General features: G+C 42.9%; 3 protein-coding genes across 16 annotated transcripts in view; 2 read left to right on the forward strand and 1 right to left on the reverse strand.

Moving 5' to 3' along the window:
• Positions 1-2,561: 2,561 nt before the first annotated feature.
• Positions 2,562-8,867, reverse strand: meaf6 (MYST/Esa1-associated factor 6). Of its 5 annotated transcripts, XM_027031178.3 has the most exons (9): positions 8,756-8,867; positions 7,661-7,776; positions 7,447-7,534; positions 6,593-6,638; positions 6,294-6,498; positions 6,104-6,179; positions 5,728-5,767; positions 3,525-3,558; positions 2,562-3,199 (listed from the first exon to the last, which is right to left on the reverse strand). In XM_027031178.3, exons 1-8 carry the CDS (start codon positions 8,843-8,845, stop codon positions 3,548-3,550), a joined length of 672 nt encoding a protein of 223 aa, XP_026886979.1. In that variant the 5' UTR covers positions 8,846-8,867; the 3' UTR covers positions 2,562-3,199; positions 3,525-3,547. The 5 variants fall into 5 exon arrangements, 4 of the variants coding, with proteins under 4 accessions (XP_026886979.1, XP_026886981.1, XP_026886980.1 ...); XR_003412137.3 differs by lacking the exon at positions 6,104-6,179; XM_027031180.3 differs by lacking the exons at positions 5,728-5,767; positions 6,104-6,179 and adding an exon at positions 4,234-4,263.
• A 137-nt stretch (positions 8,868-9,004) lies between these two features.
• On the forward strand, positions 9,005-12,409 carry stpg1 (sperm-tail PG-rich repeat containing 1). 3 transcript variants are annotated; one of them, XM_081712797.1, is made up of 10 exons: positions 9,005-9,110; positions 9,316-9,407; positions 9,618-9,730; positions 9,884-9,957; positions 10,104-10,202; positions 10,357-10,536; positions 10,729-10,840; positions 11,188-11,356; positions 11,567-11,757; positions 12,043-12,409. In XM_081712797.1, exons 4-10 carry the CDS (start codon positions 9,940-9,942, stop codon positions 12,114-12,116), a joined length of 843 nt encoding a protein of 280 aa, XP_081568923.1. In that variant the 5' UTR covers positions 9,005-9,110; positions 9,316-9,407; positions 9,618-9,730; positions 9,884-9,939; the 3' UTR covers positions 12,117-12,409. The 3 variants fall into 3 exon arrangements, with proteins under 3 accessions (XP_081568923.1, XP_035379679.1, XP_081568924.1); XM_035523786.2 differs by lacking the exon at positions 9,884-9,957 and having other exon boundaries at positions 9,316-9,385; XM_081712798.1 differs by lacking the exons at positions 9,005-9,110; positions 9,316-9,407; positions 9,618-9,730; positions 9,884-9,957 and adding an exon at positions 10,000-10,067.
• Positions 12,410-17,187: 4,778 nt separating this feature from the next.
• map7d1b (MAP7 domain containing 1b) overlaps positions 17,188-25,519 on the forward strand; it is a 38,144-nt gene continuing 29,812 nt past the window's right edge. For 3 of the 8 annotated variants that reach the window (XM_081712800.1, XM_081712801.1, XM_081712804.1), the window contains exon 1: positions 17,188-17,576. In XM_081712800.1, coding sequence (XP_081568926.1) covers positions 17,519-17,576 — 58 coding nt within the window. In that variant the 5' untranslated portion in view covers positions 17,188-17,518. The remainder of the gene's footprint in view (positions 17,577-25,519) is intronic. The other 5 variants (XM_027031187.2, XM_081712802.1, XM_027031186.2 and 2 more) reach the window with 3 other exon arrangements.

Consider the following 25,519-nt stretch of genomic DNA (forward strand, 5'->3'; position numbering starts at 1 on the left):
TAAAATGCCTTTAAAGATGTTGACAATGCTAATACTTCTTCACATTCTATACAATAGAATGTATGCATCTTACTGTTGGCAATAAAAATGTTCAGAGAAATAAAGTTATGTGAAATCAGCTGCTCGGTGGTTGACATGCAAGTTAACAATTATAGTCTGTGAATATATGTGTAAAATGCATTCTTCAGATCAAAACCTAAAATAACTAAAGTTGCTCCTCAACTTTTCTTCATGGAGACAATTTCCAACTGCGTTTTGTTTGTTTGTTTTTGGTCATTATGTCATTTAGACTACAATATATATTAGCCTAATTGGAGGGCTTTTTTGAATTTCCTTTAAGACAAATCTTCAAATCAATTTTTACCCATTTAAAGGCATTGAAACTTCCATAAATATGCATTTTAGGCCTATAAATTGATGAATTCCTTAACAAACAAACAAAAAAAAACAAATACATGAATTCATAAAAAAAAAAAAAAAAAAATCCCCACATTTTGAATAATAAAGTGCTACACATTTTAACACTTAGGTTCTGTTCTGGGTCGATTTGGACTCACATATTGTTAACAGATAAGTTACATGTTCACCAAAGAGGATGTGCAAATAGAGAAAGGGTGCATGGGCGTATACCGTGTGGGTAGAACATGGGACCTGGGCAGCACCCTCAGAAAACAGGCACTTGGAAGAACATTGCCCATTACATTCCGCTCCTAAAGAATACGATCACCACGCCTGGCATGGTAAGCCAGAGCGTCCCTCCACACCTGTTACATGCCTCTACTCAGGTGTTGATGTGTTTTTCATTCGTCACTGATCTGACACTTGAAAGGAGAGATGGTGAATGACACCAAACAGCCTGAGTACAAGGCTGTGGTATTGGGGGATAATGGACATACACAGCGAGAAAGAAGATAATAAATGAATGTAAAACCATGGAAATACAGCTTTCACTAACATCTACAACAATTTAGCATTATAAACTGATTTATTATTGAATATCTGTTACTTTTTGTTGAAAGAAAAAGGTTCAGGGTTCAAAATTCGGCATGGAGCCTAATTCTGATACAATAGATGAACAGAATCAAAAATGACCAAGACCAAAGGTTTAGATTAGGAACAATATGTAAATCAGTGATACTTAGCCCCATACAGTGGTGAAGCAGGTCAGTGTAGCTTTGCGAATCGACATTTTGATATTCTACTTTACTTTGGATTTATTCTTCGTGTCCCGTTGGTCGTTGGGCTTGTATTGTCGGCTTATAGCACTGTTTAAGAAAAGCGCATTATAAATGTTTATGGTTGAACGGTTACGCCACACGAATTTGAAATATGACTAGTGGGGTGGGGGGATAACATGCGCGAGCATAAAAACGTAGAACATGATGTACTGCAGGTTTGCAGGGCAAGTACAGTGAACTACTGCACCACCTGCCGCTGGTTGTTGGCAACATCAATTTGGCAATTCATGCAAGTATCTTTCAAATATGGCCTACGTAACTACGTCAAAGGCATATTTTGCATATACAAAGTTCCGTTTTCCTGGCACATGTAATTGAAAATGCCAGTGATGTAAAATATTCCAAGATTAATCTTAATATGTATACAGAGACACTACTGGGTCCCATGACGCCCAAGGTAATCATTTTTCATCTAAAGAGAAAACTTGGGAATCTTTAGTTCAGCATTTGCGTGCCACCTGAATCAGTATATGACGTGGAAAAAATTAGGGGAACACTTCCCACGTTCGCAAAATGTAAAACAAGAACATTTCCAAACGCTAACCTTAAACTCTACAGGAAAGCAAGAAATGTTAATTTGATGATAATGTTTAGTTGGGACGTGTAATTTTCAGCCTCACCATAGGAAACCAAGTGACAAGTAAATTAAAATTAAGCATACATTTACATTGCATGACGATCAAACTCAAGCTCTGACCTGCATTACAAAAACCCGCGGACCCGCGCATCCCATACACTGTGCGTAATCAGACCCGCGCGTCCCAAACACTGTGCGTAATCAGACCCGCGCATCCCATACACTGTGCGTAATCAGACCCGCGCGTCCCAAACACTGTGCGTAATCAGACCCGCGCATCCCATACACTGTGCGTAATCAGACCCGCGCGTCTTATACACTGCGTAATCAGACCCGCGCATCCCAAACACTGTGCGTAATCAGACCCGCGCATCCCAAACACTGTGCGTAATCAGACCCGCACGTCCCAAACACTGTGCGTAATCAGACCTGCGCGTCCCAAACACTGTGCGTAATCAGACCTGCGCGTCCCAAACACTGTGCGTAATCAGACCTGCGCGTCCCAAACACTGTGCATAATCAGACCCGCGCGTCCCAAACACTGTGCGTAATCAGACCCGCGCGTCCCAAACACTGTGCGTAATCAGACGTTTCACCTGATGGGTCCAATATAGCAAGTCATGTACTGACTACCAAAGTAATCGAAAGCAATTGTTCGCTGTATTACATGACCCAAATTGTTTTTTTTGTTGTTGTTTACAAAATCGTGTGTATCCCTGGTAGATACATTAAATACAAGAACCGTATTCTTGTAATACATTTTATTCAAAACACAATGTAGAGTAAAAAAAAAACCAAAAAACAATATGGTAATGAAAAGACTGGTCTTCATTTTCACATTAATTACAAGTTGAAACAAAAAGAAGCAAGGTTTTTGAAAAAGAAATCTCTAATCTCATCTGAATATTTCTTAACAGAACATAATAAATACAAAGAATCCAACGTAATGGTAATCCACTATGATGGGACTTGATGGGACGTGGCCCCTCCGTCATGGGCTGGCACACACCAAGAGCTTGAACCTGTTAACGGTCTAACCGAAGGACTTCCTACACCATGGGCCGAAGCAAAAAGAAATGTGGAAGCAAGAACAAAGGGTGGATCCTTTAAATGTACAAACGAAATTTGGTGCCTCCCTATGCTTTTGGGAGACTGATAAGGAAGTTGAGTGAGATGAGGAAGAAGAGGGGGGAGGATGAAGAAGAGGTACTTTTCATGCTTGCGGTAGACTGGGTTCTCTGCCAATGTTATGGTACACAGGAATAACGATGGATGAATGCAGACCACAGCTGAGTAACTTGAATCCTCTCTGTGTGGTGACACAGAGAGAGAGTCTGTGTCTCACCCTCACTCCTCACCATGGAAACCATCAAGCTGAATAGTCCTGCCAAATCAACACGGTTACAATAAACAAAGCAGCACGCACACGCGCGCGTGCGCGCACACACACACACACACACACACACACACACACACACACACACGTGCGCGCACACACACACGCGCACGCACACAGGGTGTAAACTCAACCTCTCTTACATAATACTCTCATCTTTTCTGGATACAGGTTAGGTCCCATCCTCAACCTTCTACGGTATTTATGGTGGAAAATCTGCACTGATTGTTTAAGCTGTCTAGAAAAGGGTGTCTGAACCAACACAGTGTACATAAGCGTGTTTTAAATGTAAACTGCAGGTGGGGAAACTTACCACTCTGGGCTTTTTGTTCATCTTCATGTCAAATCTACAAACAGAAAGTAAACGTTATCATTCCTGTCTTAACTAGTGGTGGTCAATTCAATTTGTTGACCCAATTAGGTTAACAATGTAAGTAACAAATGAATATATATTTTTTCTGAGTGGCAAACAGAACAGCTTTCTTCCTTATCCCCTCTGTGGTAAACTGAACGTCAGTGAGCATCTTTTAGAATTGTCACTGAACATCAGTGAGTATCTTTTAGAATAGACATTGAATGTCAGTGAACATCGTTTAGTGGTTGTCCAAAAAGTGCTCAGCCAAAAACGTATTGGAAAGCAATTAAACTGAGTTGTACTACTCAAAGATCAGAATGGATGAGTTTCCTACAGACTGTTTTGTCATTTTCTTACATTACCACCTACAACAGGGTAAACAAATGGAAAGAACACCGCACTGTTGTCGATGAGCAACATCAATAAACATTTACATGCCAAAAAAGAGGAACTAATCCACAAGCATGCTGGTTAAAAGAGTCGACATAAGATAAAAAAAAAAAAAAAAAAAAAAAGAAGAGCTAAACAAATCCACAATGCCACTGGGCAAACACGTGAAAAACAAACGAGAGCGAGAGAGAGAACTCACTTTACAATAACAATTGAGAGCGTCACCACAGAAAAGGGGGAGAAGACGGGAGACGAGAGGATGAGAGTTCAGACTTACTCAAAGTCATAGTCAAACATGGCGGAAGGACTGAAGGAGCCAGCATTAGGGTGAGAGGAAGAGAGCATCACAGGTTAGTACACTAGCCTGACCCTAAGGCTCAGTCCCAAACCACTTGGCATAACACAACCTAGTGCACTACTTAGGGCACTGGCGTCGGACACTTGGACCGATGCAATTTATTCGCGATGAGGGCGTTAGGAGTTAGCGGAGGAGAGGCGTGGGACATTTCTACACCATGCAGTGCTGGAGCTGGACAGGGCTGATTAAGAGCAACCATGAGGGATGTCCAGTTTGGTAGTAATAAGCCAGGAGGAGAGCAGTTGGACATGAAGACAGAGTGAGAAAAGAGCTGTAGAGATTCCAGCTTGACCTTCAGTAGTCCATTAACCACTTTAACCTCCCTCAGTTCACAAAAATCACAGCATTACACTTACGTTTACCACACTTATCCAAAGTGACTTAAAAATTGTGACTGAGTGCAATTGAGGGCCACCAACAGTGGTAACTTGGCAGTGGTGGGGCTTGAACCAGTACTTTAACTGCTGAGCTACCCATCTCCGTGTACACGAGTAACCAGTCTAGCCTCCAACTACACATGGCAGCTTTGGTGCCTTGGTAAATTAGCTTGCAGTGTACAATTAACGACTTATGGCTCGTTGTTAGGCTACTTCTGCGAATCTCCACATAAATGGCTCTGCGTTGAGAAGCGGAAAGGGGAGTCGCAGGCAAGCAGAGCTCGCGGACGCCCTGGCGTGCACATCGCTACCTCCGCTACGCGCCGTGCGACTTCACAAAGCGGTGCATCAGGTACATGCTGATTGTCTAGCCAGGAACGGTGGTCACTGGTCACTGGACCCAAACGATACTCAAACCGAACTAGTGTGAAAACAATGAGGTAGCTTGAGGAAACCTGACATAATGGCATTATACACATTTATATGAACCATCCTCAAAATATTATAATAGCAAAATCACCATTAATTCTTGGACAAAGATGGGACAAACCTAGGGCGGAGATACTACCAAGCATGAGACTTTCTTTTTCACTAGCTTACATTCTGGTTTAGATACTGCCCCCAGGGCACATTCACGATAGTGTTGTCTGATATGTATGAAAACACCTGTGTATAATGTTCGCAAATACACAGCTTTTAACCATGACAGAGCTGAATAAATACTGTTCTATATTTAATAAAATGTTTGGTTTATTTACATAGATCAGGTTATTGACACATACATGGAAGCTTGTTCTTTAATTCAAATAGTAGTATACAAAGTAGCTGGTGACAGCCTAGCACATCAGAAATCCTAGCGTTGAAAACTGGTTCCAGCAACCACCGAACAGCGTTGATTCTCTGACCATGGGCAGAGGGTGTGTTACAGGAGACGGAGCAAAGGGATTTAATCAGAGCAAAACACACACTACCACCACGCAGTCATCCAACAGCCAGTCACTCTTTCCTCAGTCCTCATTCCAAAAAGCATCCTCACCTCTGTATGCAACGTTAACTAAGAGGTGGCTGCACTGGATCTGTGATGTAGATCATAGATGCAAAGAAGTCTTCAATTAAATGCTATTGAAAGATCAGCAAATGTAGCGAATACTGAACCAGGCATAGCTGGAACACACATTGGGCATGTTTCTGTCCGGCTGTTCACACTGACGCACAGCCCAGAGCTTCAATAACGAGCCCCTAAATCCTGTGGACTTATAAGATAGTGAGCTTATGTCCACAGTCCACTGATCAAAGAGATCATATCGCAAATCATGTTAGTAGTTACATCAGTTAACCAACTACACAAGAGTCTGCCATCCATGCCTTAAAGGAATGGTTTGGAGAAACATTTATACGGATTCTCCACTCACTTCAAATGTTGTGGAGCCACCAGGGCATGTCTTGTGTAGGAATGCTTCTTGACTTCTTTTCAGTGGAGCTACAAGACTAATGTAGCAAAAAGGTACTTGAAACTATTGGCCATCAAGCAGTTTCCATTCAGATGAACCCCCACCCCCACCCCCTAACTGGCCCCGCTATGGAGCAATTCATTGTGGCTACCTGTGGCGGTTCTTGTTCTTGCGTTTCTTGTGACTGCTGTGGTGGCCGGCGGCGGCAGCGGCGGAGCTGGAGGACGACGCAGCTTTCTGGGGCTTCAGGTCCTGCAGGGCGCCGTCGGCATCCTCCCCCTCCTCCTGACCCGGCTCGTTCTCCTGGTTCTGGAGGTCTGGGGAGGTGTCGCTCTCGGTGCCGCTGCCTGCCTCACCTGCGCGCAGGCATTGGACAGGATTAACAGGGAAAGCCCACGCTCATCGCCAGGTGTGGTGAACAGGACCAACAGGTGAACACGTTAGACTTACGCTTCTCGTTCATGTGATCAGGGATGCCTCCGAGAGCACAAACAGCCTGTCAGGAAGACATGGTGACAAAGTCATCAACGGCAAGTCAGAAAACACAGCGCTTTTCATTTCAGAGTCCGAGTCATTTGCAGTATTTAGCAAACACTCTCATCCAGAGTAACCAGCCATAGTTGTGCGTGTCCACGTGAAACGTGTAGCAATGACAGTTGCATAGCAACTTGCCATACTACTAAGCAACACTGCTGCTTGTATTTACTGTGGCAAACTAAACTGCTATTTGCTACTCTGAAAGGAATTTCAGCGACAGTGAACTAGATAAATTAATTGAATCATATAGTTTACATAAAGCCACACTGAGCTGCAAACAAAGCCGCAAAATAGCAAAACAAAACAACAAAATACAACTCAAGTTACCTCAGACAGTTCTCTCCTGCCAAGTCTCTCATTTAGTTCTGCATCATTATAGCTGGTCATCTAAAGGACAGCTACACTGTTTGCATTGCGACCACCCTGCCAATGCGATGTTACCATAGCAGTTACCATAGAAAAGGTATAGAATCTGACTTTACATCCCAGTTTTAGGTCATTTCAGCTTGTGACCAATTGGTCAATAAGTCTTAAAGCTACGCCCGGAAAGTTATGCCCGATTTAGCTCACAACCAGGCATAAGCCCTGTTGGTGTAACTGGCCCCTGGAGCATACTGATGGCACAAACATGCACAGTATGTCACTTTGATAAAAAGATCCATGAACTGGTGTCCACATGCTGTATGTGTTTTATAGAAGCGATAAAGGACCTTCACAGGTTACAATTAAGAGTGTAGTGACAGAAGTACGAGGCCGGAGGTACTGACTGCGACTGATGTCACAGAGGACTTGCTGAACAGACGTTCTGCCTCCTTAAACTTTCGATTCCTTCTGTCCGTCTTGCTATTGGAGTTCCTAACAAACAAAACAAATACAACAGCAATACAAGAAAATTAACAATCGGAATACATATGTGTATTTGGGTTGAGGGCAGACAAGGCAATTTCTCATAAACCAGGCCAAATAAAAGAAGTGTCTCACTTCTGGTTAGTAAGGTAGCGGTCCCATCCTCTAATGATGTTTCCATACATCTGTGTGTCCTCCAAATAGCTTCCTTCAAATGCATAGATTTGCCTCTCCAGGTTTACCAGAGTTTCCTGTGCAAAAAGAAAAACATTTATTATAGGAGACAGACTTCAATTTGGTTCTGCCACCCAAATACATGTTGCCATCTGCAGATTCATGATCAGAATCTGACTACTGAAGAATTAAAGGTTAACTAACACACACAGTTCATAGCAACAGCTGGACTGTAGACTTTGTTACACCTGCAAAAAATATCTGAGGAGTATATTTAGTGTACAATTAGCATTAATTGTACATATTTAGTGTACAATTATTATTAAGTGTACACTAAATATACTCCCTAGATGTTTTTTAGTCTAGCCAAGACTTTGACTGCCAAAACACATCTTACAGATGAATATATTCATCTGCACATACATATAGAATTACGGACAAAGACTACATTTGCTTCTGACAAAAGCTACATTTTCTCAAAGCCTCTGTTTACTCGATAATGAGCTAACATTGCTGTCTGCTACCCCGCGGCTGTATGACAAGAGTTCCATACCGAAACGCCAAGCCTAATCAGCAAGTTAACTGCAAAAGGACTAGTTCAGCATCGTCTTAGACAGATCAGCTAGCGAGCGTTCGTAGCTGACATCACATCTCAAACGTCAAAGAGAGCAAACTGACTCCGACATGTAAAGCTACCATTACCTCTACTAGCGCCATCCTAAGATAGGTAGTATGGTCAGCTAGTGCTAGCTACTAATGTTCCGAGTGCAATTTACCTCGCCTGTGGTTTTCTGCAGAATATGAAAAAACACAAACCATTAGCTTTTGCCTACGACTCTAATCTTTTAGAATTAAGAAAGCAGTTAATGTACTGCAATAGCCACCTATGTAGCTATAACGTTAGCTGGCTTGACAGCTTAGTTAGCTAACAGCTAACGAAAGAAGGCTCTAGAAAGTTAGCCAACCTAACAACATTCTTATTTTAAGGTTCTTATTTTAACACCGTTTGGCTACAAAGTGTGACTATATAAGACATGTAGCTAGCTAGCTAGTTACCGCAAGCTCCTGTTTTCTCTTTACGAGCTCAGAAAGCTCCCGACGGGTATCGGGAATCTGAGGCGGAGTAGTTTTCGCATGCATCGCCATGATGAACCGCCGACCAACAACAACATGACAGCGTTATGCATCCGGTTCAGCGCACTTCCATTTCCGCAGGTATAAAATACAACCCATGGCCACTGGGAGGCGCTGCACGGTTATTTCTGCTCTCGACCAGGCAGTCTGTACTTTCAACACGTAAAAGATGGCCAATCAGGAACGTTTACTTCGCTGCCATAGCAACATATGTTCACATAATAGGCCAACCGCTTGCAACTTTTTCTAGCTAATTTGTTAAAAACACCCGTGAGTGGTAAGTCCATTTTGAATGAAACACTTTAATGTAATTGTGGTTATTCATAGATAATTTGGTATAACTGTAATAAGATATGATTATCTTCTGCCCTTTTCATCTAGAACTTTTAAGACAATTCAGTCAGTCTCTCTCTCTCTCTCTCTCTCTCTCTCTCTCTCTCTCTCTCTCTCTCTCTCTCTCTCTCTCTCTCTCTGCTCAACAGCCAACGATTATCCACAGTGTCACGGTGAAACTAAAAACAGAAAAATCAGTATAGAGAGAAATGACTGAAAGTGAGTGTTTTTAACCTGAGAAGTACGTCTACTATACTATAGAAATACAGTCTCTTTTTTGCGTCATGTACTGAGCTAAGGCATGCTAACTTAAAATGACTTGTACTACCTAATCAAGATGTTTGAGTCAGTTTTTACACTGCCCATTTTACTGAACAAGTTTTAATATTAAAACATTCTCATTTATAAATAGTTTTTTCATATAAAATTATTCTGCAATTGTAAAAATTAGTTTATAGGTTTCCTGGGCCCTCATCCATTCCCACCAAGTACCAAACAGTAGTCATCAACAATGCGGAGAGAAAAGGCTTCAATTCCCAATCTAAGCGCTTCACAGAAAACATAGTAAGTTCCTCACACATGCAAAACACACCAAGGGTTTCCCAGAGCTCTAAAGATACACCACTGGACCCTCTTGTGTTGGTAGAGAGGCACAATTTTAGAATGACAACACTGGTCCCGGTTCGTACCTGTCTCACACATCACCTGTTTGTTTAGAATGAGAACCCTGGCCCTGGTTCGTACCTGTCTCACACATCACCTGTTTGTTTAGAATGAGAACCCTGGCCCTGGTTCGTACCTGTCTCACACATCACCTGTTTGTTTAGAATGAGAACCCTGGCCCTGGTTCGTACCTGTCTCACACATCACCTGTTTGTTTAGAATGAGAACCCTGGCCCTGGTTCGTACCTGTCTCACACATCACCTGTTTGTTTAGAATGAGAACCCTGGCCCTGGTTCGTACCTGTCTCACACATCTGCTGCCACCAGTAGTCCATCCTTCTCCATGAAAGGAACTGGAGGCTTAGCATCTAAGGTGAGACTCTTCACACTGTGTAGATGATTTGTGTCCAAAATATACTTTGCCCAGAATATACTGTGTCCAGGGAATGCTGTGTAGCCCCACCAGTTTCTCCTGCAGACTACTAAATTCTAAATTGATTTTTGCTGTTATCACCTCTGTTCCTAAGGCTCTCCGAGCAGGCCGTCGTCCACAGAGAGGAATTCCGGGTCCTGACGCCTACAACCTACAGTCCTCACTGCTCCGTAAAAATGACTTCGGCAGAGGACTTTCCAGAACATTCCGCCCACCGATCGCCATCAAAGCAGTGGCATCACTCCAAAAAACACCAGCCCCAAACCAGTACAATGTCAGTCGTGACAAAGACATTTTTAAATTCCTGAGGTTTTGGGAGAAATCTGTGGTAACACCGGCTGATTTTACAGCTTAACAGAGAAGTCTAATGTTAATCAAATAGAAAACTGTATTTTGTATCTTTTTTATAATAAACTGCAGATGGAATTGGGACTCGACTAATAATCTATCTCCATTTCTCTGGTAGGTGTCCTATGCCGCAGTTCAGGCAGATTCAGTGGTGTCAGCGAAGGCAGCATTTGTCTCCAAAACCAGAAGAAACGTCATTTTTGCAGGTTCAGAAAAAGGCCCCTCTCCATGTGAGTCTCATTTCATGATCTTGATGAGTCTGAGACAGGCTGTGTGACCCAAAGGGATAGTTAAGAATCTATAATTGCATGCATCAAACCTCTCATTCTGAGGGTAGATACTGTACTTATTTTGAATTTATAACATCAATCCCAGGTGAATTTCTTTAGCATTAATCGGCACTGTGCAAAGTGGAACCGAAGGATATCTGTCAACCCCACAAATACAGTTTCTCAGACCTTTTCAAGTAATGGCCCATATTTCTTGCATATATTTGATTCCTGATTGGAGAGTGAAGCTCTCATTAACCCTGCCCTTTGCCCTTTGGCTCTCACCCTCTTGCTTTGCTTTTCTGCAGGCCATTACAGTGTGAAGGACACTGCGACACAGACCGGCCCTAAAGTGCTCGTCTCCTGCTTTAAGTCCAACTCTGCCAGGATTCAGCCCCTGGCTGACAGACAGGTTCCAGGCCCAGGAGCCTACAGTCCTTACCAAGCCCCAGAGCCTGTCCAGCGGACCATCTTACCGTGAGCACAATGTGACAGCTGCACACGATATTATATGCTCCCTTATTTCCTGTACCTTTGATGGACTTGTTTTAGCTCTCAGATAAACTTTAGCCACCTAGAAAAGACATAAAATGCAAACAGGAAAAGTCTTTCAAGCTATTACAATAGCTCGCTTTGACCTGCAGTAAATGTGCATCGGAACTGCATGGCGACATCTGTGTGTTCCAGGAGGAGACACTACCTCGGGATCTCAGCTCCTGCCATGCCTCTTCCCAAAGAGCCCCCGGCACCTGGCCCAGGCCACTACGACGTCGTGGACTACGCCGGTCCGCCCAAGAGCCTCATGGCCAGCGCCGCCTTTGTGTCCGGAACGAGCAGGTGGAGACAAGAGACCAGAGCGCACAGTGGGCTTGGCCCAGGTAACTCCACCCACCACCTCTGTCCGTCCCAAGGCAACCGTTGCCATGGAGACTAAAATGTAAATTATAATCAGAAGGAAGCATAAAAATAGGTTTACATTGTTAACGGCCATGATAATTTAATTGTAACAATGATGTTTATTATTAATACAGTTATATTTGCCACTCATTATGAAACCTGCGCATGCTTTGTTGTTGCATCTTGTGTCTTAATGATAGAGTGTGTATTATTGAACATGCTCCCTTTTAAATGATTTTTCTTGTCATATCATTTTTATTTTCTAGGTTCCTACGAACCAGATGTGCTCACAAAGCAGTCATTCTTACACAATCATGCCAAAATCTGGATACCAGCCTAGAGCAAAACAAAACACGAAATTAAAGTCATTCAATAAGACAGGAAATGCCTGTAAATAAATGTTTGACTTTTTTGATATATGACTTATTTGACATTTTACTTTTTACCAACAACTTTGTCATGTGAGTATGTTTATAGCAGAAAGATCATAGTGAACTATTACGATGAACAAGGTTTAGAATCTACAAGTGAAGAGAGCAGAGATGGAAAAGAAATGTAAAATAACACAAAAAAGCATAAAGGAAATCTGGAAGGATTATTTATAGTTTAAGAAAGAATGTAGACTGTAATCCTAAGGCATATCAGTCTGATCCAGTCAGTGGTGTTTTGTTTTTCATAACGTCCTGATGAATATGATTACTCATGTAAAGTGGCGTTTGTTGTGTTGTGCTTGTGTGAGATTGCCGAATGTGATACTCCACAACCTGATTCCTTCACATTAGCTCCTAATCATCATGTACTGAAAAGCAGTTAAGGAAACCAGACACTAAGGGGTACAGCAACACTAAACTGTGGTACTGCATGGCGTAGCGTGTATACGGAGAGACCGTCTGCACTGTTGGAGATGGAGTGGTCACACTGAAGCCTGCCCTACAGTCTTACCCTGATCTGTGGAATATGATTCAGTTCAGCAACAGGCTCCAGGCGTACTGAAGCACGAAAAGAAGAATGCCACATCGGCCTGGAAGATGCAGTGCAACTTTCCGGCCAGTTATCACTGCAGAGGAATCCATCATCGGATCGTTAGGGTCTTTTGTCCTTTACTGTGAACGCACAAACTAGCCCACCTTGTTTTACAATGAGTCAGAGCAACAGCTGAGCTTGCAGTCTTCATGTGCTCTTCATCTGATCTCAGATCAGCTGCACTGTGGTTTGGTGTGAGGAATGCCTAAATGACCTGATCCTGGATCAGTAGTGAGATAGCTGGAATAACTGGAACATGCAGGCAGAGCAGCTGCTGTGGTCGTGATGGAGGCGTGTATTTAATCAATGTGAGCAATGTGGAAGACAGCGGCAGAGATAAACATTTTAAAATCAAATAAACAAACAATTGGCATCCTTTAATTCAGATATTTGCAGTTCTGAAATTACATAAATTACATCTCTGTCTGCCTACTCAATTTACATATACTGTTGAAAACCTGCACTTCCCTGTTAAAATGTGTCATTCTTCCATTTATGAGGAACTACAACTGACCACAGGAGCTTGCATATGGTTTTGGGAGTGGCTCAGTGTCTGGTATCAATAGCTTCTGGTCAGATGTAACCCCCCCCTCCCCACCCCCTTCTTGAATGGTGACTCTTTGCCACTCACTTTCTGAAACTGAAAGTTTCTTGGAGTGCTTACATCTGTGGCATCTGTGGACATGTTCACCGAAACATGTGGGTTTTCTCACCGACCGACTGACTGTTCGTGACTCTTCTTCTGCCAGATGACAGGGACTGTGCTGCAGACGCATCCTGACAGCTCCTAGGTGACAAATACTGCTCATGGTTTAAATGTTTGTGCAAAAAAGACCTACCGAACAGGGATTCAGTATGTAGGACTTTCCTGAAACACCTGTTGGTGCATCATGCATGAAATTGGATTCTGAATGATAGCAGCTGTGAGACCCTCCCACAGCAGAGCACATGCTGGGCTCAATTTCCCATAGGGCTTTGTGGCATGACTTGTCATGTGCAGCAAAGCCTGTCATCAATACAGTGCCCGCCACACTGCATGAAAACATGGCAAATAGTGACAGTTTCTCTAAAATCAAGCCTTTTTTAGATAGTGATTAAACCATTATGTCCTCCAACGGAATCTCTTACCTCAACTAGGTCACTATGTGCCAACATCTTTCACCAACAAGCCCAGGCACTGGGTAGGTGTGCCATGTACACTTGCGATTGTTGGATGTTTTTTTTGTAATGTCTTCCGTTGTTCCCATCAGTTCCTACTGCTTATCGTTTCCTTTTAATGCCCCAAAGCCACACTGCTTGTCTTGGAATGCTTCTCTTTTGTGGTATACTAACTAATAATGCTGATGAGCTGAGTTGGGTATGTGAGAGAAAAACCAAACCCTTGCAGTGGTGTGGGCATACCTGCTCTCTGCTATAACTGGGCAGCCTTGAAGTCTGTCACACTACATAACAACTAAAAAATGCTGTGTCAGAACATACCTGACATATTCCTGTTAACATGATAAATGTATTCCTGTGTATTTCTATATACCTTTTGACTTGACAAATGAATGGATCTGAAAGATTTCCTGCATTTGCTATCTCCAGCAACTCCTCTTTGGCTGCATTGTTTGTTTGTTTGTTCATCTGAATGGAAAAATAGGTGCCATTAGGTGTTTCCTTCCATTTCTGGGAGATGTTAAGATTTTATGATATTCCTTAATCTTTATTTTCAGAGGATTCTCAGATGGACTGAAAACATGAGAGGGGTTGGCTGCATATTACACCATAATATTTGCATTAATCATATCAAATCTATCATGTTTCAGCGACTAACTCATATCATCAGGATATTGCAGATCAGAGTACTACAGGTCACTAACTCCACATAAAGCCCTCTCTAAGAGACTGCAAATGCAAATGCACTAAAAAGCCTTGAAGAGCATGCGAAGGAGAAGTAGTTATTCTGAACAGCTGGGGCTCACTCAGGCCTCTGGGGGAGGGGAGGTCTGAGGAGAGGGAGAAAGCATTTTATTCATCTGAATTGTGTTCTGATGTTTAAGTATTGAAGATATCGCTCTCAGCCTGTGTGGTCCAGACACTATTATGGAATATAGCACTAAAATCAAAGGCCCTGCCAACAAAGGACAGAAAGAAACGAGCTTAATCTACAGCAGTGAAGTACAGAGACCATCATAAAGCTATAAAGTAGTACTATAAACTCTCATTCTTGTTATTGTGAGCTAATGTGCAGCCAAAGACAAATTTCTTCTATGTGCAAACATGCTTGGCCAAAAAAAGTCTCATGAAGATGACGATGAAGATGATAGCGGCCTTGATGTGTTAGGGAAACTGATCCCTACACACCAATTTTACTGGCATTCAACCCTCTTTCTGTGAAAAGCACTTCTGTGTCACTCTGTGACCATCACTGTTAAATTCGCTTCACTCTTCGATAAATAAACTCTCCCTTCACGTTGCTGGCAGTGTGCAGTATGTGTGTGAGACATGAGGAGAGCGGTTTTAGTGTGACATACGTAACGACTATCCTACTACGTTGGGGAAGCATCCTTGGACATCATAGCAGTACAGATCTGCTGTGGTTCATCACGGGACCGGCTGCACCTGTTTTCATACATTGGTGTAGAGGAGTAGAAGAGAGGTGAGAGTACACCGCCTGGAGGAGCCCTGCTGTTAATGGATAGGAGCTCTGACAGGTAAGGTCCCAAGCGCAGAAGCTACCTCCTATCTGACAGGAAGTCGACAATCCACCGCTTGATGGAAGGGTTCTTCCTCAGCTGGAGCAGTTTATCGCGGTGCTATTCTGTCCCAACTGTGCTGAAAGCAGAGCTGAGGTCTACAAACATGACCCTGGCACAGAAGTGTCCAGATGACTGAGGACACAGTGAGGGCTCATGATGACTACATCATCTGCACAGCAGGTTGCTCTGTAGTTAAACAAATCAGGTTCGAGGTCAGGGATGAATTGCGCAAGCTGATCAAAGCATTTCATGACTACTGTTGTTAAAGATACTGGCTTGTAGTCATTTACACTGATTACATCATACTTTATGAAACATGTGGGTACTTTACATGGAGCACTGGAGCATGTGATAGTTTTGGTGGAAGCAGAGGTGTTTTGGTGTGTCACGTGAGATTCCTACACAGTGTTTCAGTGTGTCACGTGAGATTCCTTCTGCTCCCCGGCTTTCCTAAATATTCCAACATTTGAATAACCTGTAAATATCCTTCCTCTCAAAAAGAGGGAAGGGGTGATTGACTAGGAGTGGAGGGTGGCTGAGTCTTTTGTCTTTCAAAGCAGATGAAAAAGTCATTGAGTTTCCCTCTTCTGTGAGTCTGATCTTTGATCCTTTTAAGATGACCCAACCCCTGGTGTGTTGTTGAACTTGACCAGAGTTGTGGTAGGAAGGCAGTTTTGCTCACAAGAAATTTAAGAGTGTTCAGTGTTTAGTATAAGTCTACAAAGCCATAGGAAGCTTGCAGGACTTCCCAGACAGTGGGGCTCAAACAACATTAACACTGTCTCTGAGGTCCAACTTCAAACCGTACTCCTGCTTGGTTTAACTCTATTGAGCAACTGATTCAAACAACAGATTTGCTGCAATCAGTTGGTTGATCAGTTGTTTCATCAGTTGTTTGATCACTTGTATTGATTGCGCTCCTCCTTGGTTGGAATGAAATCTGCAGTCACAGTCTGTTTGTAAATAAAACTGTCCACTCCTACACTAGTGGCCCAGTAACCAAAGGCCAAATAGCCCTACCATTAACTCAACCTATATACTATAAATAAACACTCACAAGAAATACTAGACTAGTACGGGAAGTAGACATGGAATGTCAACAAAGCAACAAAAGACAACAACAACAACAAAAAACATTCTGGATAGGTTGATGCGGTGGGGCAAATGAAAAGAAGAAGAAATCGCATCTAGTTAAAAAGAATAATGAAGCAGAACTAGAGGAAAAGGAAAACGGAACCAAATTGGACTAAAGTTTTCGTAAGTACCTTTACGGTACCAGCGACGCGTGTTTCAGTTTCTACACTAGAATTTTCTTTTAGAATAATGAGCCTACTCCCTCTGATGAAGTAACCGTCTCTCGTCCAAAGACGTGTGTCACACAAGTGTTGATCGCAACCTTGTGCTCCAAATATAAATCTCGAAATGGGGGGAACCTTTCTAAGGACATATTAATGTTTTCGTTGAATTATCAAAAACAAGGGGGGGGGGAAACGAATAAACGATTCTAAGAAATTATTACTTCGGTTTACTCATCATTTAACGGCGTTTAAGCAAAGTGATTTGTTTGTATACCCTCTTTGCAAATGTTTTCCTTCCCTTTCAGGGAAATGGTATAGTCTCATGGAGAGGCAAAGACCGTCCCGCACACACGTCCAATTCCTCAAGCAATTCTATTGCAGCGGGCAGGTCAGCGGACTTGGTCTTCACCCCCTTTTTTGGTTTTAACTCTGCTGAGCCAGGATATTTTTCATCAGAAGTGGGACGGGACGGTCGTTGTTCGCCCCATCGCTGGTCATTTGTGGGATGTTAGTGTTAAATTAAACTCTGATTTGTCTTGTTTTATATCTGAAGTAGCGGCCGCGCTCCTCGGGCGTGTTTTAGTGAAGAATCTGGGAGTTCCTTTTTTCCGACCATTTTTTAACCCACTGATGGAATGACGAACTGTGGAGAGGAACAACAAAGCAGTTAAAAAGACAAAATGGAGAACAAAGATCTTGAGAGCAGTTTTGAGGAAAAACTGACGTTAACAGAAAAAGGTATGTACGGTGAAACGGAGAAATATCAATAAGAGGTCCACGTTGGAGGTAGGAGTGATCACAGGGGAAAGCCCCTTCTTAGCTGGAGCTGTGGTGGTCGGTAAAAGCTGGAGAAAAACATCCTATTTCATGACACAACTTTCCTGTTGTCTTTTTGAACAAACTATTATTGGCCGACATAATTTGCACAATATGTGATTCTTTCTGTCTAGATTTGTCTAGATAATTATATTATAATGATGTTAACATTATTATTATTACACTTCGACACGCCCACGGACAGTATTAATACACCAGAGGTCATTTATCACCTGTCATAAATGTTCTGATTTGTATAACGGTTCTGGGATTTTGCATGTCAAACTATGGTGAAAAGGCTACCGCATATCTCTGCTTTCATTTATTTATTTATTTATGTTGTTTTATGGATCGACATGAATGTCTTTTCGTTGTTTAACTGTGTCCTCAGCATATTCATGAAGGAGAACCACCTATATCTAGACTATGTATGCCTACGTAGCATAATAAGCGCAATGCTATCCCTCGGTCATAGAAGCGGATGAAAAGTCTTTGGCGAACGTTTCCATTTCCATTCGGAGCTTTGTAATAGTAGAGCAGAGCAAATGAGTTTCCTGTCGAGATGTGGACGACCTTACAGTCGTTCTTTAACGTTGACACACTCGCGCAAATACGGCGTGTCGGACAAGCCCGATAAAACCAGCTCGTGTATATGATTTGAGAGACACCAACGTGATGTAACTTCATCATGTTTACAAGATTTGTTCATTTTTCGGATTGAAGGGTCCACGTTGTATCACGTCCACGCAATACCCGCAGTCCTCATAAATCAAGTAAGAGGGTCAGACCTCCTTCCTCAGAGACTGCCGGTGGTCAGTATAGCAAGTCCGCTGATTTCAGAAGGTGGTTGCTCTGGCTGTTCGTGTTAGTACTTTCCAAAGGAGCACACATGGCGTTGGATAATTCTTTGTGTAAATTGTGAGCCTTGAGCATTTAAATACAAAGTTGTATAAAGGACAGACGTGTGTGGTACCGTATGGAAGCGCATTCCTTTCCCATGACTCTTCGGAACGCGACGCTCCTCGTGTCGAACGGTGGTTTTACTCCTACACAGCTGCAGACGCAGATGCGGCTTTTAAAGGTACAGAATGATTTTAGAACCCGAGCCAGTTAGGGATCTTTGTACCTTCTATTTTGTGACCTGTTGGTGTACTGGGCTTTGGAGCTTGCATTTGCTTTTTTTTTTTTTTTTTGCACTGTGGGTCTGGTAAGGCATCCTTGTTAAAGGGTCTGCACTGTGCATTCTGGCTTATTTAAAACCACTGTTACCTTGGGCATATAATCAAACAGGTATAATATAAGGGGGGAAATAATTACTTAAAGTTAATTCTGTGAATAAGGGTTGACCACATCTCTTCCGATATAGAATGAAAAACCTAAGAGGCCTTAATTCTGAACCCCCCTGGATGGGATGTAATGAGGTGTTCCTTTGATGAGCATGCAAAGGCTCCAAATTCTTCGTGGACGAATGATTCTTATTTCACAGATGCCTCATGCATTGGTGTGATAAGTGGAATCCTTGGACACATCACTGCAGACCTCTTGACTGACAAGTTATCAAGGTGACAGACAACATAGCAAGGAGTTCTTGTTGAAAATCAGGGTGCAAAGCAAACAGCACAGAAATGTATGGAGGCCTGTGGGCTTGACCATGCCTGGGTGTATATCTCTGCCTGGTAACCTTGAGCACCTCTATGTAATTAGATGAGAGCTGCAGCGAGCTTGTTTTACTGCATATGTGTGTGTATGTGTGTGTGTGTGTGTGTGTGTGTGTGTGTGTGTGTGTGTGTGTGTGTGTTGGGCATGGAACCAGAACTCTCCCATACTGGACTTGTTCAAAGAGATACTGTTAGTCTCTCACCAAAAGAGAAGCAGTGTTCTCCCTCCACAAACACAATCCCCTTTTTCTTCCCCTGAGACCTGCCAACAAATATGTACCAAAAAACCCATTATATAAATGCAGGACATGTGTTTATATTACTTGCATTGTAACTAGTTCTTTTGGCGGTTGCACTGTGTCATTTTGATATTATTGAAAGACAATTGCATTACTTCTTTTCAAAGTTTCAGATGGCTAATCCCTAAATACAGGCCACAACTGTATCTCGACCTACAATCCTTCTTTCGAAGGACATCTATGTCAGAAACAGTGACAGACACGTTTTAAAAATATTTTCTACTTTAAAATGTCCTAAGAACAGCTAATAGACTTTAAAACCATTATGTCTTTGGAGCCATTTTTATAGATGATTGAACAAAGGCTTCCTGTCCAGCAACTCCCCTTCACGTATATCCCAGAGGAAGACAGGAAGCAGGAGGTGGGGTCAGGAAGCCATCCTGCTGCGGACACTGCTGGGCTGGAGCTCGCTGTCTCAGCTTGTACTGAGTAAGCCACTGGGTCATGTGACATGGTCGGTTCTCATTCTCAGGCTCCCCCAGTCATTGTCGAAACATTTCCTTGCCTCACTTCCAGACTGCATGGCGGCTTGGAAATTTCAGCCTCAGTTCAAAGGTTCCGCTTGACGCTTCGTTGGCTAGCTTCATTGCTTAAGAATAGACTTTAATCTGATTTATACTACCACATGTTTACCATTTGTTTAGATTTCACTTGTGTTCACAGCTGGATGTTTATGCTTATGTTTGTGTCATAAACAGCACAATAATGCTCGAGAACTAAAGGCTATTGAAGTTTGAAGTCACTTTACGTTCAGTATGGTCCAGAGCCAGCTGTCCGAAGAATTGAGTGGGACAAGTTGGCTCTAAGCCTGCTTCACTGAAAGCATTGTGGTGTTAAGGCCATCTTACGTGGCGCATCAGACTGATACGTTCTCCACCTTCTTGACATGATCACTGTTCCATTCCCTCAAGATGACCACTGAGCACCAGGAAACCAGACCCACGCTGTTCAACAGTGAGCTGAGTGAACACACCTCCACTCAGTGTCTGTGTTGGACTTACAGCTATGAAATTTGCACATCACAAAGAGTGGACAGTAGAGTAAATAGAGCTTGGTGAAAAGACAAGCAACAACAATTTAAAAAGGTGTTACATTTTAACTGAAGCTTTTATCCAAAGCAACCTACAATTATGACTGAGTACAACTGAGGGTTAAGGGGCTTGCTCAGGGGCCAAAGAGTGATAACTCAGCAGTGGTGGGGCTTGAACTGACAATTCCTTCACAACAACAAATTAAGGACCTTAACCACTGAGCTAATGCAGGTACTTCAGCAAAAATGTAACGGATAGAAGTAAACACACATTTGGTAGTCATTAGTTCCATTTGTCTTAGCGGTAGTTAAAGTACGACCATGTGGCTGATGCCTATGGAGTCTGCAGGCAGACGTGGCGAGTGCAGACGTGTGTGCGGTTCATCCGCACACACTCTTTGTCTCCTGTTGTCATAATAATGCACTTAGGCAGAGGAAGCAGGCCCAAACCAGTTCCTATTTTTGTTCCTCATCAGTCTGTTTCTGGTCATGGCCGTGTTCATTTTCAAGAGCCTAGTTGGGTAACTTAACGTGGATCAAGAGAGAGAGAAAGAGAGAGAGAGTGTATGTGTGTGTGTGTGTGTGTGTGAGAGAGAGAGAGAGAGTGTATATGTGTGTGTGTGTGTGTGTGTGTGTGAGAGAGAGAGAGAGAGAGAGTGTATGTGTGTGTGTGTGTGTGTGTGTGTGAGAGAGAGAGAGAGAGAGAGAGAGACAGATAGAGAGAGATTGTTCTCTCAGATGCATCACGTCAGGGCTCCAGAATCCCACATGACGTAGAGCTCAGAAGTACCGAGCCAGCAAGCTGATAGAACACAAAGGAAACACTAAGACAGGTTGGAGCAGGAGCCCTTGCAGCACCAACCATGGATGACATCATGTGACTCGCCTTAGCCACCTCTGGAAGGAAGGAGGCAGCCAAGGAAGCAGGAAGAAGTAATTACAGGCTTGAGATGAGTCCCCCTGTTTTCAGCTCCAGAGCACTTGACCAGAATGCATGGAAATAACCAAAAAGTGAGGACAGAGGTACTTTGTATTTGTAGACAGACATATCCTTAAAAATATCATTTTGATTGTCTCTGTATATTAAGTGTAAACAGTCATAAGCAGCGAATAATGGTGATGTAAACATTACTGACAATGCATTAAATGTAGTGGGTGCTCAGTTAGCATGCAAATCATGATATGGGATTCCAGCTAGCTTTCAGTGCTAGCCAGCATTTAGCATTTTAAAGAATGTTCCGTTAACTGCCAAGTTTGGCTGTGTTGTAGTTATCAGAGCATTTTGTTTTGTCTGAATCACTGGCAGAAGCATAAACATGGCAAGCATTTATTTGGTCAGATCAGGTCTGTTCATTGTGAGCTCTGCAGAACTGGGTCTCAATCTTATACAAGCAGGCCACATGAGCTTTTCTCAGGCTGAGAAACTGAGGTGTCTGGCCCTGCAGATGGGCCAAGGATTCTGGCCCAGAGCACACTAGCCTTAACTTCCCAAACTGGGCTATGAGGAAGAGGGCAGAGCCTGAGAACAACCTTCTTCATGATGCATTGCTGTTGATGAAAATGCAAAATGCTAATTTCTTCCACAGGGTTGAACATATGCAGATTTATGCAGATCTCCAGCTAACAATGTACACTGCCTGGCCAAAAAAAAGGTCACACACTCTAATATCTCATTGGACCGCCTTTAGCTTTGATTATGGCATGCATTCGCTGTGGCATTGTTTCCACAAGCTTCTGCAATGTCACAACATTTGTTTCTGTCCAGAGTTGCATTAATTTTTCCCCAAGATCTTGTATCGATGATGGGAGATTTGAAGCACTACGCAAAGTCTTCTCCAGCACATGCCAAAGATTCTCAATGGGGTTCAGGTCTGGACTCTGTGGTGGCCAATCCATGTGTGAAAATGATGTCTCATGCTCCCTGAACCACTCTTTCACAATTTGAGCCCGATGAATCCTGGCATTGTCATCTTGGAATATGCCCGTGCCATCAGGGAAGAAAAAATCCATTGATGGAATAACCTGGTCGTTCAGTATATTCAGGTAGTCAGCTGACCTCATTCTTTGGGCACATAACGTGGCTGAACCTAGACCTGACCAACTGCAGCAACCCCAGATCATAGCACTGCCCCCACAGGCTTGTACGGTAGTTATGATGGGTGCCTCTCTTCTTACTCTGATGTGCCCATCACTCTGGAACAGGGTAAATCTGGACCACATGACCTTCTTCCATTGCTCCAGAGTCCAATCTTTATGATCCCTAGCAAATTGAAGCTGTTTTTGCCGGTTAGCCTCACTGACAAGTGGTTTTCTTAAGGCTACACAGTTGTTTAGTCCCAGTGCCTTGAGTTCTCTTCGCATTGTGTGTGTGGAAATGCTCTTACTTTCACTATTAAACATATCCCTGAGTTCTACTGTTGTTTTTCTACAATTTGATTTAACCACACGTTTAAGTGATCGCCGATCATGATCATTCAAGATTTTTTTATGACCACATTCATTCCTCGAAGATGATGCTTCCCCCCTGTCCTTCCACTTTTTAAGAATGTGTTGGACAGTTTTTAACCTGATTTTAGTAGTTTCAGCAATCTCCTTAGATGTTTTCTCTGCTTAATGCATGCCGATAATATGACCCTTCTGAAACAGATAAACATCTTTTCCACGACCACAGGATGTGCCTTTCAACATGGTTGTTTAACAAATGAGAAGCTACTCACTGCATCAGTTAGGGTTAAATAACTTGTTGCCAGCTGAAACATAATCACCCATGCAATGGGAGGCGCTTACCTATTTGCTTAAGTTAAATCCAGGTGGGGACTTTTTTTTTTCGGCCAGACAGTGTAGTAATAAGGCACAATTCTTTATATCCAGGATTCATGTTAAATTATTTTTGTACTAGAAGCATTTGCACATCTTTTTACATCTAGTCTGAAGTTTTCTAAAAGATATTTTAAATGCTTTTTTTCCTCAGATATTTCAGATGTTTGACTTTTTAATTTTTAGTCTACTGAAGAAAGACTAATGAAAGTTGACTAATGCATATGTAATAATAACAGGAAACTCTTATTATAAGGCATTGTTAATATGGTGGAAACCATCCTTTGTGTTTATATCCATAGTATCTTGGTTTGTCGGTTTGGAGGCTAAGACACACTCTACCATTTCTACAGAGTATCATCTACATAGAGCACACGTTTACCCCGAAATGATCTGATCCGTTGTTAGTCTGCAAGTGGCAGAAGGTTGTAAATGCAAACAATGCAAGTGGTAAATGCAAACAATAAACAAAGGTGATGGAGTGTTGTTTCTTTATTTATTTTAATGTGAAGCGCATTTAGGGAAGATGCAGTGATTGTGTGCTGGCCTGTAATGGGTGGTATACTGCATGTTCTGAGCAGATGCTCCTGCACAATGCTTGCCTTTGTGAGAGAGAGAGAGAGAGAGAGAGAGAGAGAGAGAGAGAGAGAGAGAGAGAGAGAGAGAGTGAGAGAGCTCAGACTGCACTTCCTTTAGCTCTTATTTAGTTTTTAAACACAGGAAGGAAGTGGACCACCATGAGGATCTTTGACAGGCTCTTGAGCAGGAGTGTGCATGAGTACCTCAGGACCAAGGAGCATGACATGGTGCCTCTGTGTGTGACGGAGTGGCTTGTCAGCCTGATAACTGACTTTAATGGATTTGAGTACTTCTGTGCAGCTCTTCCTTTAAAGCAAGATTTCCTTTTCCATTGTAAAATTTCCTGTATAAATGCCCTGTGCAAATAAACTTAGAAGCTTATTTAACAACAGCAACAACAATAATAATAGCAGCAATAAAACTTTCTAACTTTCTAATGCTTTCTTTCTTCCTTCCATAAAACATGCTTCATTACATGCTTCATTAAATGCTTCATGCATGCTTCATTACATGCTTCATGCATGCTTCATTACATGCTTCATGCATGCTTCATTACATGCTACATTACATGCTTCATGCATGCTTCACTAGATGCTTCATTACATGCTTCATGCATGCTTCATTACATGCTTCATGCATGCTTCATTACATGCTACATTACATGCTTCATGCATGCTTCACTAGATGCTTCATTACATGCTTCATGCATGTTTCATTACATGCTTCATGCATTAAACTTTCACAGTAGTGTAATAGAATATCTTTAAAAAGATCTAAATAAGCGCTGCTGGATGTACATGTGTGCTTTAGGTGCTGGACTCCATCAGCAACACTCCTACTCCATCAGCAACACTCCTACACCATCACCAGTGCTCTTACTCCATCACGAATGCTCCTGTCTTTCATGTATTTTTAAGAAAAGTAAATAATGTGATCAGTGAATAATCTGTAAATCTGATTCTTGTGTGTACGGACCTGTTGATTGTGTTCAGTACCAGCGGGGTTGTGTTGTGGGTGGAGTGTGGAGGGGGAGGGGCTGTGGTTGTGTTCAGTAGCAGCGGGGTTGTGTTGTGGGTGGAGTGTGGAGGGGGAGCGGCTGTGGTTGTGTTCAGTACCAGCGGGGTTGTGTTGTGGGTGGACGGGGAGGGGCTGTGGTTGTGTTCAGTACCAGCGGGGTTGTGTTGTGGGTGGAGTGTGGAGGGGGAGCGGCTGTGGTTGTGTTCAGTAGCAGCGGGGTTGTGTTGTGGGTGGAGTGTGGAGGGGGAGGGGCTGTGGTTGTGTTCAGTAGCAGCGGGGTTGTGTTGTGGGTGGAGTGTGGAGGGGGAGCGGCTGTGGTTGTGTTCAGTAGCAGCGGGGTTGTGTTGTGGGTGGAGTGTGGAGGGGGAGGGGCTGTGGTTGTGTTCAGTACCAGCGGGGTTGTGTTGTGGGTGGAGTGTGGAGGGGGAGCGGCTGTGGTTGTGTTCAGTAGCAGCGGGGTTGTGT

The sequence above is a fragment of the Electrophorus electricus genome, chromosome 4, assembly GCF_041902795.1.
Source record: "Electrophorus electricus isolate QZ-2024a chromosome 4, ASM4190279v1, whole genome shotgun sequence".
NCBI lineage: Eukaryota > Metazoa > Chordata > Actinopteri > Gymnotiformes > Gymnotidae > Electrophorus > Electrophorus electricus.

What these genes read in the sequence shown, in the direction of transcription:
- meaf6 (XM_027031178.3), bottom strand. Translation starts at nt 8,845, where the DNA reads ATGGCGATGCATGCGAAAACTACTCCGCCTCAGATTCCCGATACCCGT. An exon ending in AGAGAAAACAGGAGCTTGCG is followed by an intron (nt 7,777 to 8,755) that starts GTAACTAGCTAG and finishes CTTTTTGCACAG; the next exon opens with GAAACTCTGGTAAACCTGGA. An exon ending in TGATCACATGAACGAGAAGC is followed by an intron (nt 6,499 to 6,592) that starts GTAAGTCTAACG and finishes GCCTGCGCGCAG; the next exon opens with GTGAGGCAGGCAGCGGCACC.
- stpg1 (XM_035523786.2), top strand. An exon ending in AGCGCTTCACAGAAAACATA is followed by an intron (nt 9,731 to 10,103) that starts GTAAGTTCCTCA and finishes CTGTTTGTTTAG; the next exon opens with AATGAGAACCCTGGCCCTGG. An exon ending in AGAAAAAGGCCCCTCTCCAT is followed by an intron (nt 10,841 to 11,187) that starts GTGAGTCTCATT and finishes GCTTTTCTGCAG; the next exon opens with GCCATTACAGTGTGAAGGAC.